This window comes from Xenopus tropicalis, chromosome 1 (assembly GCF_000004195.4).
Source record: "Xenopus tropicalis strain Nigerian chromosome 1, UCB_Xtro_10.0, whole genome shotgun sequence".
NCBI lineage: Eukaryota > Metazoa > Chordata > Amphibia > Anura > Pipidae > Xenopus > Xenopus tropicalis.
In genome coordinates, this window is record NC_030677.2 from 92,395,778 (window position 1) to 92,413,184 (window position 17,407).

Genomic DNA, 17,407 nt, shown 5'->3' on the forward strand with positions numbered 1-17,407 from the left:
TTATTTTTACCCAAAATAATTTTATTGTTGCTGTTGCTTCTGGTACAAAAAAAGTTAAGTTGTACAAATGTTTCATCTTATGTGCCCAACAACAAGCAGAACAAAAAAAAAAAAATACAGCACACTTTTGACTGTATCAGAACACATTGGAATGAAATCAAAAGCTGTTTTTTTCAGAAATAACATACTTGGCTCAACACAAGACTGAAAATAAATGTATTCAAAACAAATATTATATGTGTAGCACCTTTTAGTAAGAGGTTCGTTTCTTGAATGTTTTTTTTTTTTTTTTTTTTAGAGCTAAGCCTTTTGTTTTTCAAGTTTGATTTTCGGCAAGAATTACAGTATTCACACATATGTCAGCAAGTGGCTGCCCTTAGGAATTACAATTTAAAAAACAATTTAAAAAAAATCAACAACATGTACCAAATAAAATATATATACTACAGGAATATGAACTTACAAAAAATAGCAACAGTTAACATTTGTGGTTATACATAAATATAAAAAAAACCCAAAACAAAACAAAAAATGTACAGTGCAGTAACCAAGCCGTTTCAAGCACTGGATGGGTGGTGGAAGCACCGTGGGATGGATACAGCATTGTGTCAGGTAGTATTGTGTATGTATAATACTATAGTGTAAAGTAGCACCATTCTTTTCTTTTTTTCTCTCTTTTTCCATTAAAAAAGAAAACAAAAATAGCACACTGCATGAAGCAGCTTTAGCAGCTGCCAAAGAACGAGTTTTGTTGGACAATGACTGTTTACTTGTTGTTGTTCCCTGGTGGTGATGAGGAGGGTTTATAAAAAAAAAAAATACAATGCTATGCAAACAAACTTATAAAGTATTTGATCCCATACATAAACAAATTTGTGTTGTAAAGTTATTAAAAGATGGTTTCTATACTGCTCTTTGTCATCTGTAACTGGGTCAGACTGGGGGGTGCAGCCCCCAGGGGCCCTGCAGGTGCCCCTGCTGGCCGCATCCCCCGCACCCCCCTAATCCCCACAGGGGCCCCCGCAGAGCCTCCCTTACCACCCGCAGAGCCTCCCTAACCCCAGGGTCCCCCACTTGATGTCCTCCCCTGAGTGCGCATAAGTTTAATGTGCCTGGGGAGGAACTTTCGGCCTGGGGAGCGTCACAAGAGTTTGATCTAGGTTGCCCGGCCCACTAGGTCTGACCCTGTCTGTAACAGACAAGAATCTGCTCCTTCACTTGCTTTTAAGGAGATACTCTAGAAAACTCTAGCAAAGGACTCATTTGGAACATTACCTGTTTCAAAACAAACAGATGGACATTTTTAGTATTAAAAACTACCAGGCAACTAACCATTATTTTTCCTACATCTTAACATTTATGTTTCCCACATCCTAACACTCTTAAATTTGTTTTGTATTTTGGGAGACTTTAAATATCTGCAGCGTCTAATACATTAAATCATTCTAAATAAAGCTTGAAATGATTTATTGTGACTTATTCTGATGAAAACACAATGAACAATGAATGTTTGCTGTCTTGCTTTTTCACCACAAACTTCTTTAGAAAAAAATAGCACTGAAAGAGGCAAAACCTCTGGGATCACTTGCCTTTAGAAATTACATAATCAAGTGCTTGAATTGAATATAACTGGAAGCAGTTGTTACCCTTATCCAATACAGATTTTTTTTATGTGTTTCAGAAAATAATTTGTGTTTTGCAGGTCTTCTGGTAATGCAAAATGATAAAATGCATGTATAGCGCCATATGTTGTTCTTAAATGGCAACTTTTTTGTCCACATTAGGGTGACCCAACAATACGCAGCACTCAAGTTTTAGGAATTGTTACCTTTGAAAATGTTTGTATTCTGTTTATAATCAGGTGCAGAAATTTCCAGGGGTAAGTAGCATATTAATATGTAATTAAAAGTAAATAGAACAAAAAATTGCATTATTATGTTAATTTGGTATTGGGTCTACCTTCTTTACAAATCATACCAAAGGTGGGGATTTTTGCACTACATTTTATGAAACCATAGTGAATCAGTGTCTTTTTAAAACTCTAACCTGCAGCATATGCTAAATTTTGAAGCAGGGGTTAAGACACAAAACCCTTTTCTGCCACTGGGGCTTTTTAAGCTTAATATTATATTATAAATATGTAAAATATAAGACACCAATTTTGCTATAAGTCAATAATTCTGCGCTCTGGAGGGTAAACTGTCTTTTTCTTGCTTTGGGACTGCAATATACCTGTAAGTTAAAATCCTTCTAAGCAATAGGAACCACCTCATTATTGCTTCAACAGCAAAATGCCAGTTTTACCGAACTAACAATTACAGAACTAAATGTATTTTATTTATATATCTAATAATTTGAAATTAATTTAAGTATATGTATTGTTTAGAAACTTTAAAGACACATGTACACGGTTCAGGAGGTTTTTAAGCAAATCTGTCAAAAATATTTTCACTTTTTGGTTCAAATAACCCTTGTCCAAAATGACTTAATGTTAACAGATGCATTGTACTATTAAGGCACTGTTTATAGCGGCAACTACCTTCCAACCCACTTCAGAATTATTAGGAAAGGGGAAAACCTGGAGACTCTGACACACCATCCATCTATGATTTGTATATCGGCTGGCATCTCCATTAAACTCAATGTATCTTCATTAGATTTAAACCTTTTCCTTCAATTTTATTTTCATAATTTCATTCCCCAATTATATAATAGAAAGAAGCTGTGACAAGTAACCTTAAAATGCATTGGTCACTGCTGGACCCATATTTCACTGGACCCATATTCCACATTTCCCATCGATTTTATGCTTTAGTGCTGAGGTTTCTGACACAAAAGCTTGCTATTTAAACATAACACAGAAGAAGATTTTTCCTAGAAGTGTACAGTTCAGGTCTCTTGAAGGAATGTTTATTTTTGCTTTCAATAAAGATGTATATGAAGTTTCATCTTGAGTGTCTGGCCTACTTCTCCACTGAGGTAGTTGTGGTCCTTCTCATCCTCCAGTTTCTGAAGTTCCTTCTTTCGGTATAATGGTACACTGGCAATCTCCAGGTTGTATATACCTGGGGCAACTTTCTTATGGCCTAGATGTAGATAGCTGATACCATCTTTTTGGTGTACGCGGAAAACGCCACCCTCATTACCATGGGATATTATGTAGCGAACACGGTTCTCTAGTGATTCCAAAGCTGGAATGAACTCCAAGATATGCTGCTTGTTGGCAAGATCTGAGATGTTTAAAGTCATGTTAAGTGGAGCATCTATGTCAACACTAGCAAGGCTAACATTCTGGATCTGTTTGCAGGAACAAAGAGAGAGAGAGAAAATTGATAAATGCCAGTTAGCAAAATATTAAGTCATTAGCAGTTAGGCCCAGTTAAATTGTTTGGGTCAGTACTAGGGATACACCAAACCCACCCTGATTGATTCTGCCAAATCCTAATTAGCATATGCTAATTAGGATTTTTTAAAATTAGGATTGGGAAGGGTAAAAATCCCCCCCCCTAAAGTTTAACCCTTTCTGAATGCTAATTAGCATATGCAAATTTATTCTAATTAGGTTTGGCTGAAACCAAATCCATCAAAAAAGGGCTGGATTCGGCCCGAATCCCGAACCTAATCCGGTATTCGGGGCATCCCTAGTCAGTACCCAAACATCAATCACAATATTGTTCAGGGTAGGTTTCTGTGATATAGTCAAATTTATAACAAAAACAGTCAAACTGTATGTGTAATTTAGATGGGCCTTCTGAGAACAAGGTTTAGAATCCTGCTTTAAAGTAATCACACTGTCCTCATTGCAGTTATCATAATATTATAAAATTATTATAGTCAAAATGTTTGCATATCATGTACAAATTTACTTATTGTTGAAGTGTTATATCATTTATTTGTTTTAGAAATGTATTTTATTTATTAAATGATCTCAAACTTTTTACTGGTCATTATTGGCAAATACAGAATGAAGTTTTCACCTTCAGATTACATAGACAATTCATGAGAATAAATATATATATATATAAATATTTTTTTTTTTTGTTAAATTAAAAAAAAATAGATGGCCTATTTCCCGAATGTCTTGTCTAGGCTGTATATTGTTCCTTTAGTAAAGTGTAAATAAAATATTTTGTGAGATCAAATTTGTACAGTATACATATGTGAATCCTTGATCCTTTTGAGGTTGTTATACAAAAAGTATACTATTTTACCAACTCTGTACTATTTATTTATTTTTAGTTATTTTGCAACACTTGTACAATGCAAAAAATCACTGCAAACAGTGTTATAAGTTCCATAAGAGTTTTGCTGAAAATAATATACTTAAACTAAGAAAATAAAGCATTTTCTCAGAAAGACAGACAGCAGCCCACAAGAACGGATGTTGCTCTTTTCCTGTATATCTTGAATTCGCAGCAAACTTACCAAATCTTTTTTGTTTTCAGAACAAGAAGACTGTATCAAATTCTTAGTGCAAACTAAATTAAAGCAGAAATAAGCACACAATGTTCTATTGTGTGTTTTGAAAATATGATGTTGATGAATGGACAATAATCTGGGTCAACACTATTGCTCTAAACCACACACCAGGCCAAAAGTTGCCAGCCCCCTCCTACTGAATGTGCCATCTGATAACCATCTGAAATCTTGCAAAGTTATATCTATAGTGAAGTAATCATAAATGTTGTTTTTATTCTTTGTATATATGAATTATGTGATATCAAAAATGGCTGAATCAATATTTGAGGACCTTACCTCATTTCCATTAATTTCATCTGCATTTCGCCTCTGCCTTCCTCTTTTAGGGTACCCATTAATCTTGCATTCATAGCAGTTTTCTGGGGACAAGACATTCTCTTCATCTTCTTCAACCGGAGCTTGTAGGTAAGAACCCTTCCCAAATCCCATTCCTGTGACACAGTGCCTACATAAAAAAAAAAAAAAGTTTTATTGAAAATAAACATTTTTTATACTTGTTTCTTTGTAAAGAATGATATCAGTCAAACAAATCCAATACAAAATATAAAATACAGTTACAAATATGAATTTGGTAAATTAAGTTATTAGAGAAACTCTAATTCCACCCAGTCCATTACAATCTAATACTGGCATCAAATCTAAACTTCTCACCTATAAAACTAACAATGTTCTACCTTCAACATTTCAAGCCATGCTCTCAGGATTGACTTTAGTCCTCTAATTATCATTAACTTACTTCTGTCCTAGTAACCTCTTCAAACAAATGTTGCTGGCTCATCCTCCTCAATTACACTGGGGTATACTTATCATGCTGTGTAAAACATTACTTGTTGGTCACAGCAGCCAATTAGATACTTTGCTTTGGTTTTCTAACTGTTGAAATCTATTTGCTGATTGGTTGCCATAGGCAACATCACCGGTAATGCTTTACTCCATTTTTTGCACAGCATGATAAATATACCCCTTAAATGTTTTCAAAATATATACTTCCCCCACAGCTATATAATATTATACATTGTGGGTCCATTTAGCAAAATACGATAGAAAAAAATTGTATTCATTTTCTAACTTTTAGAACTGTGTATACACACACACACACACACACACACACAAACATACTCTCTCTCTCTCTCTCTCTACTAAAAGATTCCTGATTTCCAGTGGAACACTCAGCCCTTGGCTTGCTCTAAAGAAATTTCAGCTATCTACAACTCAGAAGGTGAGGGTGCTGATAAGCATGCATAAATTGCTACTTTAAATTGACATTCATTTTTCAGCCTCTGCCTCAGTCATATAGTATTCTCTTTTTACTTACCCTTGTCCAGCTCGAAAGTATCCCCCTGGGCAGCCACAGAGGTAACCACCATCTGTGTTGGAGCAGCCATAACTGCAAGGATTTCCCCCTCCAGAAGAGCACTCATCAACATCCTGACAGCCACCAAATGACTGATCAAAATCAAAGCCAGATGGACAGACACATTTAAAACTTCCAAGTGTGTTATAGCAGGAGGCAGACCCACAGGTAGACTGGGAAGTGCATTCATTCTCATCTGGCAAGAGAAACAGAATTTTTTACTAGTGTAGTAGTGTAAGCTTCACATAACCATAGCAATCCATCAAATCAGGACATATTCAATTTACCCACACTGTAAACTGTACAAATATTCAAACATTTGGTCCACATATTTAGCTTGTGTTTTGTCAGTTTTCAATCCAAATAAAAACAGAATATTTTTCATAATATATACTGCCACACAAGGTCAACAAACAGTTAGCCTGTATGTTTTTGGAGTGTGAAAGGGAAATGAAGTAACCAGAGGAAGCACATGCATGTATATGGAAGTAAAGTCAACTATGTGGACTAACCCTTACTATAATACTTTTATAGCTTGACCTAAACAGTATATTAATACATACTAGTTGATAATGTGTCTCTGACTCATTACAAGTGCAATTTCTTGTAATGCCTGTACAGCACTGGTAGTAGCATTAAATAAGTATGTGTAGGCAATAGACTGTTGTACATAGTAATAGAAAATGCCAAATAGCACTAGATACCACCCATATCTATTGCCAGTGACATCAATGGCATCCACCTGTCATTGTGCACACAAGGTGGATTTCTTAAGGACTGGAATCCAACCCATGTGTGCAGTATCAGTGGGTATCGGTGCTTTCCCTAGCTGTATTTTTCAGCAGAGAAAACTCAAACATTAACAAAATGAGACAAACATTCACTCCAATTAAATTTGTTTCATTATTCTTCCACGTTTTCTTTGCCCTTTTCTTTACTCACCTACACACTGATTCCATTGATAATGTTGAACATAGCCCTGTGGGCACCCACATCGAAAACCTCCAAGGACATTTTGGCAGCCATGTTGGCACCGGTGGTTTCCATCACATTCATCAACATCTAAGGGGTAAAACCATAAGTATCTTATGTTTATCCCTAAAAAACAGTATACATTTGCCAAGGCATTTAAAAAAATAATATGATTATTTCTTTTCCTCTGTATATTCCACTGTGTATTATGTGTGGCTAAAACCCAATTACCTGGAGGTAAGCCATGTAAGCATGGGAAGAATATATAAACTCCTTGCATAAAGCACCTGTAGGGAAGGGTTAATTTACACTTTCCCTGAACACACAACCCTGTGTAAATCTGGGACAACCAAAAACATGGCTGCTGGCTGTACTTCAAAGGGACAGTTCCCAGTCACAGCCTGGCCCAATCAGCAGGAGGGATTTGCTTCTGACCTTGCGACCCTGCTGAAAGAGGTTTGGAGCCAAAAAGATATGAAAGGAGGCAGATCTTGTCCAGGAAGAGAGTAGATGGAAAGCATGGACTCTACACATTACTACTGAGAGCTGCCTGAGATTTCTGCATCTTTCCTGTGAGTGTTTCTGTGGATCTGTACAAGCAGGGAGCTAGGGTTCCACCTGTAGAACAACTACCCATATAGGGAACCCCGTAATCAGAGCATAGGGAGTTAGTTAACCCTTCCCATTCAGCTATTTAGTGAATGGCATTATTGCAGCATGCCTGAGCTATTGCTAGGGTAGTTATCCCTGTTGGATAGTTAGGACTTCAGCCCTGTAGTGAGTTGCCAGAGTGTACACTGGATCTGGATGTGGGATTACCCATCAGCCTCGGTGACACCTGCATCTCCATCAGGATCCCAAGAAGCCTTTCTCTAACCCAGCATCTCAAACTCAGTGAAGATTAAAGCTGCCAGACTGCTTCCCTGCGTCTGCTCTTCCCCACAGGAGCTGTTCCTCTTTTACTGCCACCATGAGTTTGGTGAGATTTTACAGTTACACACCCTGGGGTGCTACAATCTGGTGTTGCAACACATAACTCTGCTACCACTGCCTTCATACATGAAGTTAACTTGCGCAGACCCATAGTGTGCATACTCAAGGTTCTTAAAGTGACAGTGAACATTTCTTACACAGAGGGGAATATTGTCAAATATTATATGTGTTATGTTAAAACTGTTATTCACTGTTCTTATTTCATTGCATCTTGCATATATATTACAATTTGTTTCATATCTATCAATTGTGTGGTTTATTGTCCATTACATTTGGTGTATTAATCACTGCCGTTGCAGTTTCCAGGGAGTTGTTGCCCACTAGTACATGGCTTAGCCCTGGGTGGAGGCACATAAACATTCCAAACCCCGCAAATCTCCCACTTAGTGGAGGCTTGGGATTTTTCCTGTTTGCGCCCCAGTGTGGCCCTGGATATCAGTGCCAAGAGAGGGTTATACACCATTGGATAAAAGAAGATAGGACTGCTATAAATAAATATATAAAGGGAACATTCAAAAATCTTTAGTGACTAATTCACCAATTGATCTAATAGAACAGAAATAGCTATGATCACTTTCAGGCTCTGCTGAAAAGTGAAAATCTGGTACAGTGTACAACAAATTACCAGTCCACAAATAAGCCCTATGTACAATGACCTTGCTCCTTATTTTAAAGCGTAATAAAGGCTGCCATTTAGGGAAGGAAGGGGATTGTTTATACAAAGCTTTTTTCTCTATTTGAACAATTAGCCTTTTTTATGCAGTTCAGAGGAAATTATTTTTAATGACAAAGAAAGAGGAAAATATAAATGTCTTAATTTTTAAAGCTACATTTTCAACACAAGTCCTATTTATGGTGCTCATGTTTACCAAAGGTGTTTAAGAATGTGAAGTATGAAACTATGTAGCTGTAATTTTTTTTTACTGTGTGTTGACAGTAAATGAAGAGCAACGTTTTTAATAATTTGGTATTTTTAAAGCAAAGCTTCTGACCACATGATTGTCTTTGTGGCTTACGTCTTAGTGCTATTTCTTTTTGGGCATTTTTTTACTGCATAGATTTGTTAAGCTATGTATATTTCTAAAACAAACCATGATCAGAAATACTAATTAATATTATTTAATTAGATATAGTAGAAACGAATGCAACTAAAAGATATACATACATACATACAATATAAAACGTAATTTAACAGTAAATTATGTTGTTAGCACTATTATGTCTCTCACCTTCACAGTTGCTGCCGGAGCTGTCTAAAGAGAATCCTTTCTGGCATTCACAAGTAAAGCTACCGGGGTTATTCTGACACACTCCACGTGAACCACACAGGCTGGGTTGAGAACTGCATTCATTGTTATCTGTGCATAAATATTAAAAGTTCTTTAAAATTTTCCCTCTTCAATGCACTGGTTGCATATGTCTGTTATAATGTTTTCATGAGAATAATTTGGTTAATTATCCCAATAACAGAAATCAACAGTTAAACAGTTAAAACAGGTCAAATATATTTAGTCTATGCAGGATATGTCTTCTTTGTGAACCAGCCTCTAAAAAAAATGCATATGTGGTTTAAAACACAGCGGCTAAATACAGCTTTAATAGCAGTAAGTTAAATTATTCCTTGATGGAGAGGGACCTCTTTCAACATGTGAGTAATGGGCTTTACTGTAGCAAGCAATGCCAATTTTAAACAGTATATACTGCTGATGATTGGAACAGTTTTATGTAGGAGCCAAAACAATTGCATTTATGCAAGATCTATTATCTTCTACAGGGGAGTCTGAATAAGATGGTGATCTCATCATCTAAATGGTGAATGTGACCAATGTAGGAATATATTCTGGGGTTAAAATATCCAGTTTCTCTTCTGCTTGATGCAGAAGCACATATGAGTGCTTGTGAATAATGAACAGCAGAAAGCAATGCTCTAATCTGTATTAAAGGGACATAATAAATTCATATGAGTAACGTGTAATTCTTTCACTTAAAAGAACGGATAAAAGAGCTACAGAGTCCAGAAAAGTTGATAAAAGAATGGAGGATCTCTGTTATGAAGATACATAGGGTGCCTATGTTTGGATTATGTAAATTAGAGAAGAGGAAAACAGATGTTTCCAGATGACACAATACACCCCTTAAGATTAAAAGAAAGAAGGAGGTTTCTATTTATGATACAAAGCATTACAAGCCTTTCTGCTCATGAGAAAATACAAACATTTGTAGTTTAGTCACGATAAAAGTAGTACAATTTTTGGTTTTGGAGTCTTGGAGATTTGAACTTGAAAACATTAACTTTTTCTAGCTCTAAAACTATGCAATTAGAAAATTACATAGGTATTGAATCAGTAAAATAAAAATGGACTGAAAAGTTTACCAATCTTTACCAATGCAAGAGGACTGGTGCTGAGTAAAGCCTGGTGGGCACTTGCAGTTGAAGCTCCCGATGGTATTTACACACAAGAATTGACAATTGTGTTGTTTGGTTGAGCATTCATCAAGGTCTGTGGAAATAAAGTAAAACGTTAGAACAAATTCTAAATACATTTTGGTGTTATTCCTCCTAACTACATCTGACCTTCAGGGGTACTATCCATTGTGCAGGTATTTACATAAGTATAATTAAAAGTATACTGTTGTCAGAATAAATGGCTTACTCAGCTACTACTTGGAATCAAGGGGGGAAATGAAAATAATTTATTTTTCAAACACAAATATAGAAATAGTAAAAAATAAAAATAGAAAGCAGCAGAATAATTTATTAGTTATTTTATAGTTATTATTTTTGGAATACTATTTCAATACAATAAGATAGTGAGTTACAGTATATGAAAATACCTTTGCATGTCTTTCCATCTTCTTGCAGAATGTAACCTCTGGGGCAGGAGCACTGATAACTGCCTTCGGTGTTTTTACAGATGAAGTTGCATGGTTTGGGAGACTGGGCACATTCGTCCAGATCTGGTAATTTGAAGCAAATGTTTTGTATGGAGCATTTCATTTACAAAGAAAAATATCTTTCCAGCAGTTACATGTTAGTAGAAATTTTAAAAAATTGCTTAATTTTGATGCATTACATTATTTTATTCCAAAATGAAAAGCATTACAAAAGCACTTGCACATTATGCAAATATATATAAAGATATATAATACACAAGCAGCATAAATACTGTATCCTGAAAATTATATTCTATTAAAGAGCGCTTAGTGATGTCATCAGTTATAATTATTGCTTAGTAATAACATTTCTGCCCTGTGTATTTTAATAATGTACCCTCTGTTGTCAAATCTGAGGATATTACAAGTTGTCTTGTAGTTCCATAACTTGTATAAAAGCACTCAACCTTGGAACTCCTCAGTGACTTAAAATATCCTTATATTTTTTAGTTAGGTGCACATTATATTTTGTATGAGAGCCTCTGAATGAATAGGTAAAAAGGTATTATTTGCTTCTAACTGCATCATAATAGGATAAAATAATTCTCTGTAAAAAAAGGTTGCTGTTCTTGCTGTTCTCTGGCCTGCAGATCTCCCGACGAGCCTAAGATAAGAATAATGTACGTGCGCTCTGGGGAGGGGGTTGGGTGGGCAGTGGGGGCCCCCGGGGGTGTGGAGTCAACAGCCTTGGGGGTGGTGGGCCCCCTGGGCAGCAGCCCTGGTGGACCCTGCACCCCCCAGTCCGATCCTGAATGAAACACTCCATTCCCCTGGTTTAGCTTACATATTGGAGGCTGAGATAAGTTGAGATTTATGATAGTGGGCAACTGGTCTATTATTAGGTGACCGTGTACTTGTGTGTGGGGTAAATCAGGGTGATTCCTAAAAAATACTGGTGAGTTGACATATCTGCTTCTCCCTCCGAGGGCTTTACGTCTTGCCAGGTTGTGCTAAACATTAATCTGTTTTTCTTCATAAAACATTCCTATTTAGTCTAGTTAAATATGTGCCATTTTCTACATTTTAATGCTCTAAATAATTTCAGGTTATTTTTTTATTCATTTTTTAGTAAAATAAGCATTAAATATTTTGAAGTCATTTAACTATTGTATAAAGCTATTTGGCTAAAGCAGTATGCAAGGTGGGTTGCACATCCACAAATGGGAAAATACTGTCTGACATAATTAAACACAAGCGAATAAAGGTTCCTTACCTACACAGGTGGTCCCAGTAATGTCAGTGGTATAGCCCAGTTTGCAATGACAGCGGAAAGACCCAATGGTGTTGATACACTGGCCATTCTTGCACAAGTTGGGCAGAACTTTGCACTCATCAATGTCTATATGACAGAAAAGAACACTGTAAGATGACAATTAAAGGAATTCATATAGTAAGTGGTAGAAGAATTAAAGCGGGAGTGGATTGTGAAAGAAGATCAAATGGTGAATAAATTGGTGAAATAAATTAGGACTTGGGCATGTACTGTGTATCTGTTTGGGAAAATTAGCTTATAATGGGGCACCGACTAATGTTTATTGTGCAATTTATGTTCATGTACCCCCATTAATGTTGACAAATCACCAAATGTTATGTAAAATGCAAAATAATGGTCATGGATATGTAGTAAAGTTTTTTTTTTTATTTGAATGTGATCCTATGTACTAGTATTAGATAAAAAAAAAACACACTACTATTAAAAAAAACATTCTTACCTCTTCCATCAGTGGCGAAACCAGGACCATGAGGGCACATTTTTTTGAAAGCTCCAGTCCCAGGCAGGGGGCATATTTCACACTGATTGCCCCAACCTCGTCCACTATTACAACAGCATTCAGATTTAGTCACCATATTACGGTTGGTGGAGGAGAGCTGGCACATGGTTTGGAGAACTTCAGTAAAGCAAAATCCTTGACGTGTATCTGTGGAACAACATTAAACCAGTTTTATGGAAGAGAAACTAATAACACTTGACTGTATTTAAGTATTTAATCTATCTAAGGTAGTGTCATTGTCTTGTAGTTTGCACGCTGTATTGGTGCTAGGCTCTGTAGGCAGTGAATTGTGAATTTTGTTCAAATCTGCACAAATTTAAACACAATTCTGCATTATTTAGTCCAAGTGGTGCACTCTTTTGCCAAAGGAATAAATTCTAGAATGCACAAAATATAGGCAAAAGGAAAAAGGTTGTCATAACTCAAAACAAAAAACAGTGGCTTGGGGACTTCACCATCTGCTGACCCAGCTCCCCCCCCCCTCCCTTTTGGCACTTTGCCTGCTTATAGGAGGTTGAGATTTACTCCACTTTTAAGGGAGGCTACCAAACTTCAGACCCAGTGGCACAGACCCCTCTATCCACTGGGCCCCCTGCATGGTAGTTAAATGGCAAAAATGTTATATATCTTTATTTCTTTTTTGGTAGAGGGTGTTCCTCATCAAATATTTTCATATAAACTGTTGTTTCTCCTACTCCATGTAACTGGAGGAGTCATCAGTCAGACTTGGACTTTTTATTATCGAGTGCTATTCTGATAGCTACCACTTTTAACACTACAGAAAAGTTGAAGTACCCACACTGGGACATGCAGGCGAGTCAGCTTATATGTATATGGGCATATAATTCAAAATATGCACATAGCCTATTTTTAATGCTATACAGTAGCTTTATTAAAACAACTAATAGTATGTCAGTGGTGCATCTTAAGCTGTTGGAAGCTGTTATATGCACACTGAAAACCTGTTGTTAACTGCATTAAGGAAATGGCTGTGGTACTAGTACTATAGATTCCTGTATCCTTGTGCAAATTTTAAACTCTATGTGCATCAGGTGCCAAAGCTCTGTAGGCTGACAATATCTGTGCAAAAAACTATGCGAAACTAGTAACTCTATACAAGCATGTAATAATAGCAAGTGAATAATGTGCTGTATAATTGGAGTCTGTTACACACTGAAGTCATGTGCACATTGCACAGTACTTATATTTACTTACCCACACACTCTGTCCCAGAACTGCTGACTTGGAAACCTTCATTACAGTCACACTTGTAGCTGCCAACAGTATTTACACAACGCCCATTGACACATATACCTGGCTTGGTACGGCACTCATTTTCATCTAGAATAACAAAGTATAACTGTGAGGTATCAACTTATGTGACCTATCCCTTCTGTTTAACATAATGTTTTGAAAATGGAGGCTGTGCAGGGGTTGCTTTTCCCATAGTAATGGGTTTTGCACTTCTGTATCAGTTTGAGGTTTTCAAACTGACACCCACAACCTATGCTGCACAAATATTTTTAGAATCACAGATATATGACACAGAAATGTATAGACATATAGTTTTAGTATGTAACCAATAATAAACAGCTCTTTTGGACTGTTTTTCAAACCTTTAAGGCCTCTCGTTCCCAATAAATCAAGAAAGCAAAAGAAAAATATCTAAAGTATATAATTAGAATAAAAAGAATGGTTTCTATGACATAACAAATAACACTGTGAAAATCTTTTGTATATGTTTTGGTAAACTGTTGCAATTATGCAGCCACAGGAATAATGATGTTGATATAGTTACTGTAGTATGGAAAATAGCAAAGTATATGTATCTATTTTTTATTATTGTTCTTTATTAATTTAGTGCCGACTTATTACATAGCCCTTTACATAATGCTCTTATTTAGAGTCATGGTAAATTAAGTTTGTTAAATAACAAACATTAAGATATAGTAATACCTATGCAGATACAGCCATATGCTCATACCATAAGAAATCCATATTAAAATAATTTTACACAAAATTAATGGCCAAGGTTTAAATTTTTATTAGTCTTGTTGTTTTTCTTCACTTTGTTTCCAAAGTGGTACTGAGCTAGGGAATTATGCTGTTAATACTAATGTGTAGTTTATTTAAGTGAGCCAGTCAAAAAATAAGTTAAAACTGATTAAGTTTAGTTAAACTGCAGTAAGGTAGAGTCCATAAATTATTATTTACTCACCCATACATCCCTCGCCATCTGGTCGACGTTGCATGCCTGGTGGACAGATGCACATGAAGGTACCAATGAGGTTCTTGCACATCATTCCACGTGATTCACAGTCATGAAGTCCTTCGGCACACTCATCCAAATCTGAAAAATGTTGATGTGAAACAATGTTATAACTTTTTCTTGGGTAGCAATAGTCAAATAGATATATAGTCAGTAAAGATCAACCCTTCAAAGAGGTAGTCTCATAGCATCCCTGTGAGAAACAAAAATGATGTTTTCATTCTGTTAATGTCCTTTAAATACAAGAATATACTTTATTAGCCATAGCAGACACTGACTGACACAGCCTAGATTAGCAGAGCCTGACATCCATGCACCGCACCCAAACACCTCAGGCCTCCAGCATTGTCCTATTTTTCATATGACTTATATTCATCTTGTTTTTGCCTTAGCACAGCATGAATGCTGCCAATTTTCTACTGAGCCCCCATATTTATTAAAATCACACTGCAAAGTGGAGACATCCTGCATGCAGAGATGCCAATCCAGATTTGTATCCAAATTCAGATGCATTGTAGCCACGCCTAACTGACCCTATGCCTGTTCTGCCCTGTCCCTGCCCCATTCCATCCAGACCCTGCCATACACTGGCCTCCACCGCTTCTGGCAACATTTGACTATAAGAACAAAATATTTTATTCTATATTTCCAAGAAATGGGTAAATTAGGTTTTGGGTGCAAAGTAAAGATAGCAGGAGATACATCTGCTATTTGAATGACTGGCTGAGGGGGCTTACATCAGGATGACTTAGAAATATACTGGTTTGGTGACATGTCCGTGCATGGAACCTGTGCTGACTTTGCAAAATTTGGTGTCAAAAGCAAACATATAGAACAGTGCCTATCACATATCATTTCTTGGAAAGTAACAGAGTAAAGGGCAGTTTACAAGAGCTTTTAGGCCACACATGGCTTGGATAACCATCCTTCATTGTTGTAAATAAATACAAACTTTCAGTTTCACCGTTCAGTTATATGTGACATAATGGAAACATATATAATGGAGTGAATAGAAAATGATCTCCTACCTTTGCACATTCTACGGTCTTCTCGCAGGGTATATCCAGAAGGACATGTACATTCATATGAGCCATATGTATTTATACAACGGAAAGCACAGAGAAGTGGGTTTGTGCACTCATTAATGTCTGTAAGAGAGAACATCATTATTTATGTTTCTGAGGCATATGTATTTCTTTCTATCTTTAAAAATAAATACAAAATATGTAATTTTGTTATATTATGTTATAGTGTTATGTTATATTATTATGTATCCAGAATACATTATATATGTACTACATGTTTGCATTTTCTAAGGTTTTTGTTTTACCTTCGCAAGTCATCATGGGCCCGGGTTCAAAACCTTCATCACAAGTACACTCAAAGCCTCCAACAACGTTGGAACAGGTTCCATTACCACATGGGTTTCCAATAGAGCATTCATCAGTATCTGCAAAACAAACACTTTAACCTTCAGGACTAATTTAAGGTTCAGTTAAAAGACTATTAGGCTGTGAAATTTGTGGGGTCCTTTTTAAAGCCCATCTTCAACTCCCCCTACCCGTATCAGGTTTTGACACTCTAAAAAAGCTATTTAAACCTGGATTCCATCTATCCAAAAATCTGTTTCAACCAGAAATTTCTTATCCATCTAGTTGGCCCCGTTCACAGAATAACAATGTCGAGGCTACAATTGAGAAACTATATTATTTTAAATACATATCCTACGGTCCTAGTTTGAGTGACTATATATTGGTATATTTACTGCTATTTATATCTCGAAAGGAAAAGAGCAGAGACATTATACTGTTTATTGATGCTCAGATCACAAAGGATTTATACTCCTCTGTACAAAACTTAGTTTGGGTGAGGGGGATATAATTTGTTCAGCAAAATCAGTAATTTAAGTCAAACTTTTTAACCTGCAGATGTATAAGTAGGATACTTTTATTCGACTCACCAACACAATTAACTCCTGTGTAATCTAGATTATATCCAAAGGGACATTCGCATCGGAATGAGCCATCAGTATTAATACAGACTCCATTGACACAGATTCCAGGGCTCTCAGAACATTCATTTACATCTAGAGAAGAAAAGAGGAATATGTTTTTACTGCAGAGTATTTTTCTAACATTAATATCATATTTCAAGTCCACTGCATACTATAACGATATCTTAGAACAGACTAAATGTTTTACATTATTTAACTGATAGTTTATTAGGAATGCACCAAATTCATAATTCTTGGATTCTGCCGAATACTAAAACCTCCACAAACAATTTAGATGAATACCAAAACAGAATCTGGACCCTAGTTTGAATATTGAAATATGAGCTAAATCTAAAAAAAACCTTGAATTATCAGAAAAACATTTAAAAATTACAAGGCAGATGGTAACTATGCTTCTTTTAGGACCTACAAAAATAGAAAAAAAGGAAATGATTCCTTCACATGCCCAATGTTTTGTATCAGTAATAAAAAAAAACTGAAGATATTTCAGGGGGCTCTGATAAATAAGCTCTTATCATTGATGTACAGAGAGGGTACATATGACGCAAGATACAGTACTTAAAAATCAAAGAAAATATATAGGGTATAAATATACCCTTAGCCAGTGGTCTAGCTAAAAG

The 17,407-nt window shown here is 36.0% G+C and overlaps 1 protein-coding gene across 1 annotated transcript in view; it reads right to left on the reverse strand.

Annotated features, from left to right (window-relative positions):
• The window catches only part of fbn3 (fibrillin 3), a 104,592-nt gene continuing 87,185 nt past the window's right edge, over positions 1-17,407 (reverse strand). The window contains 14 exon segments of the mRNA NM_001127424.2: positions 1-3,297; positions 4,756-4,924; positions 5,795-6,029; positions 6,776-6,895; positions 9,028-9,156; positions 10,183-10,299; positions 10,634-10,756; positions 11,946-12,071; positions 12,445-12,651; positions 13,720-13,845; positions 14,723-14,854; positions 15,802-15,921; positions 16,104-16,223; positions 16,734-16,859. Of these exon segments, the coding sequence (NP_001120896.2) occupies positions 2,923-3,297; positions 4,756-4,924; positions 5,795-6,029; positions 6,776-6,895; positions 9,028-9,156; positions 10,183-10,299; positions 10,634-10,756; positions 11,946-12,071; positions 12,445-12,651; positions 13,720-13,845; positions 14,723-14,854; positions 15,802-15,921; positions 16,104-16,223; positions 16,734-16,859 (2,225 nt within the window). The 3' untranslated portion in view covers positions 1-2,922.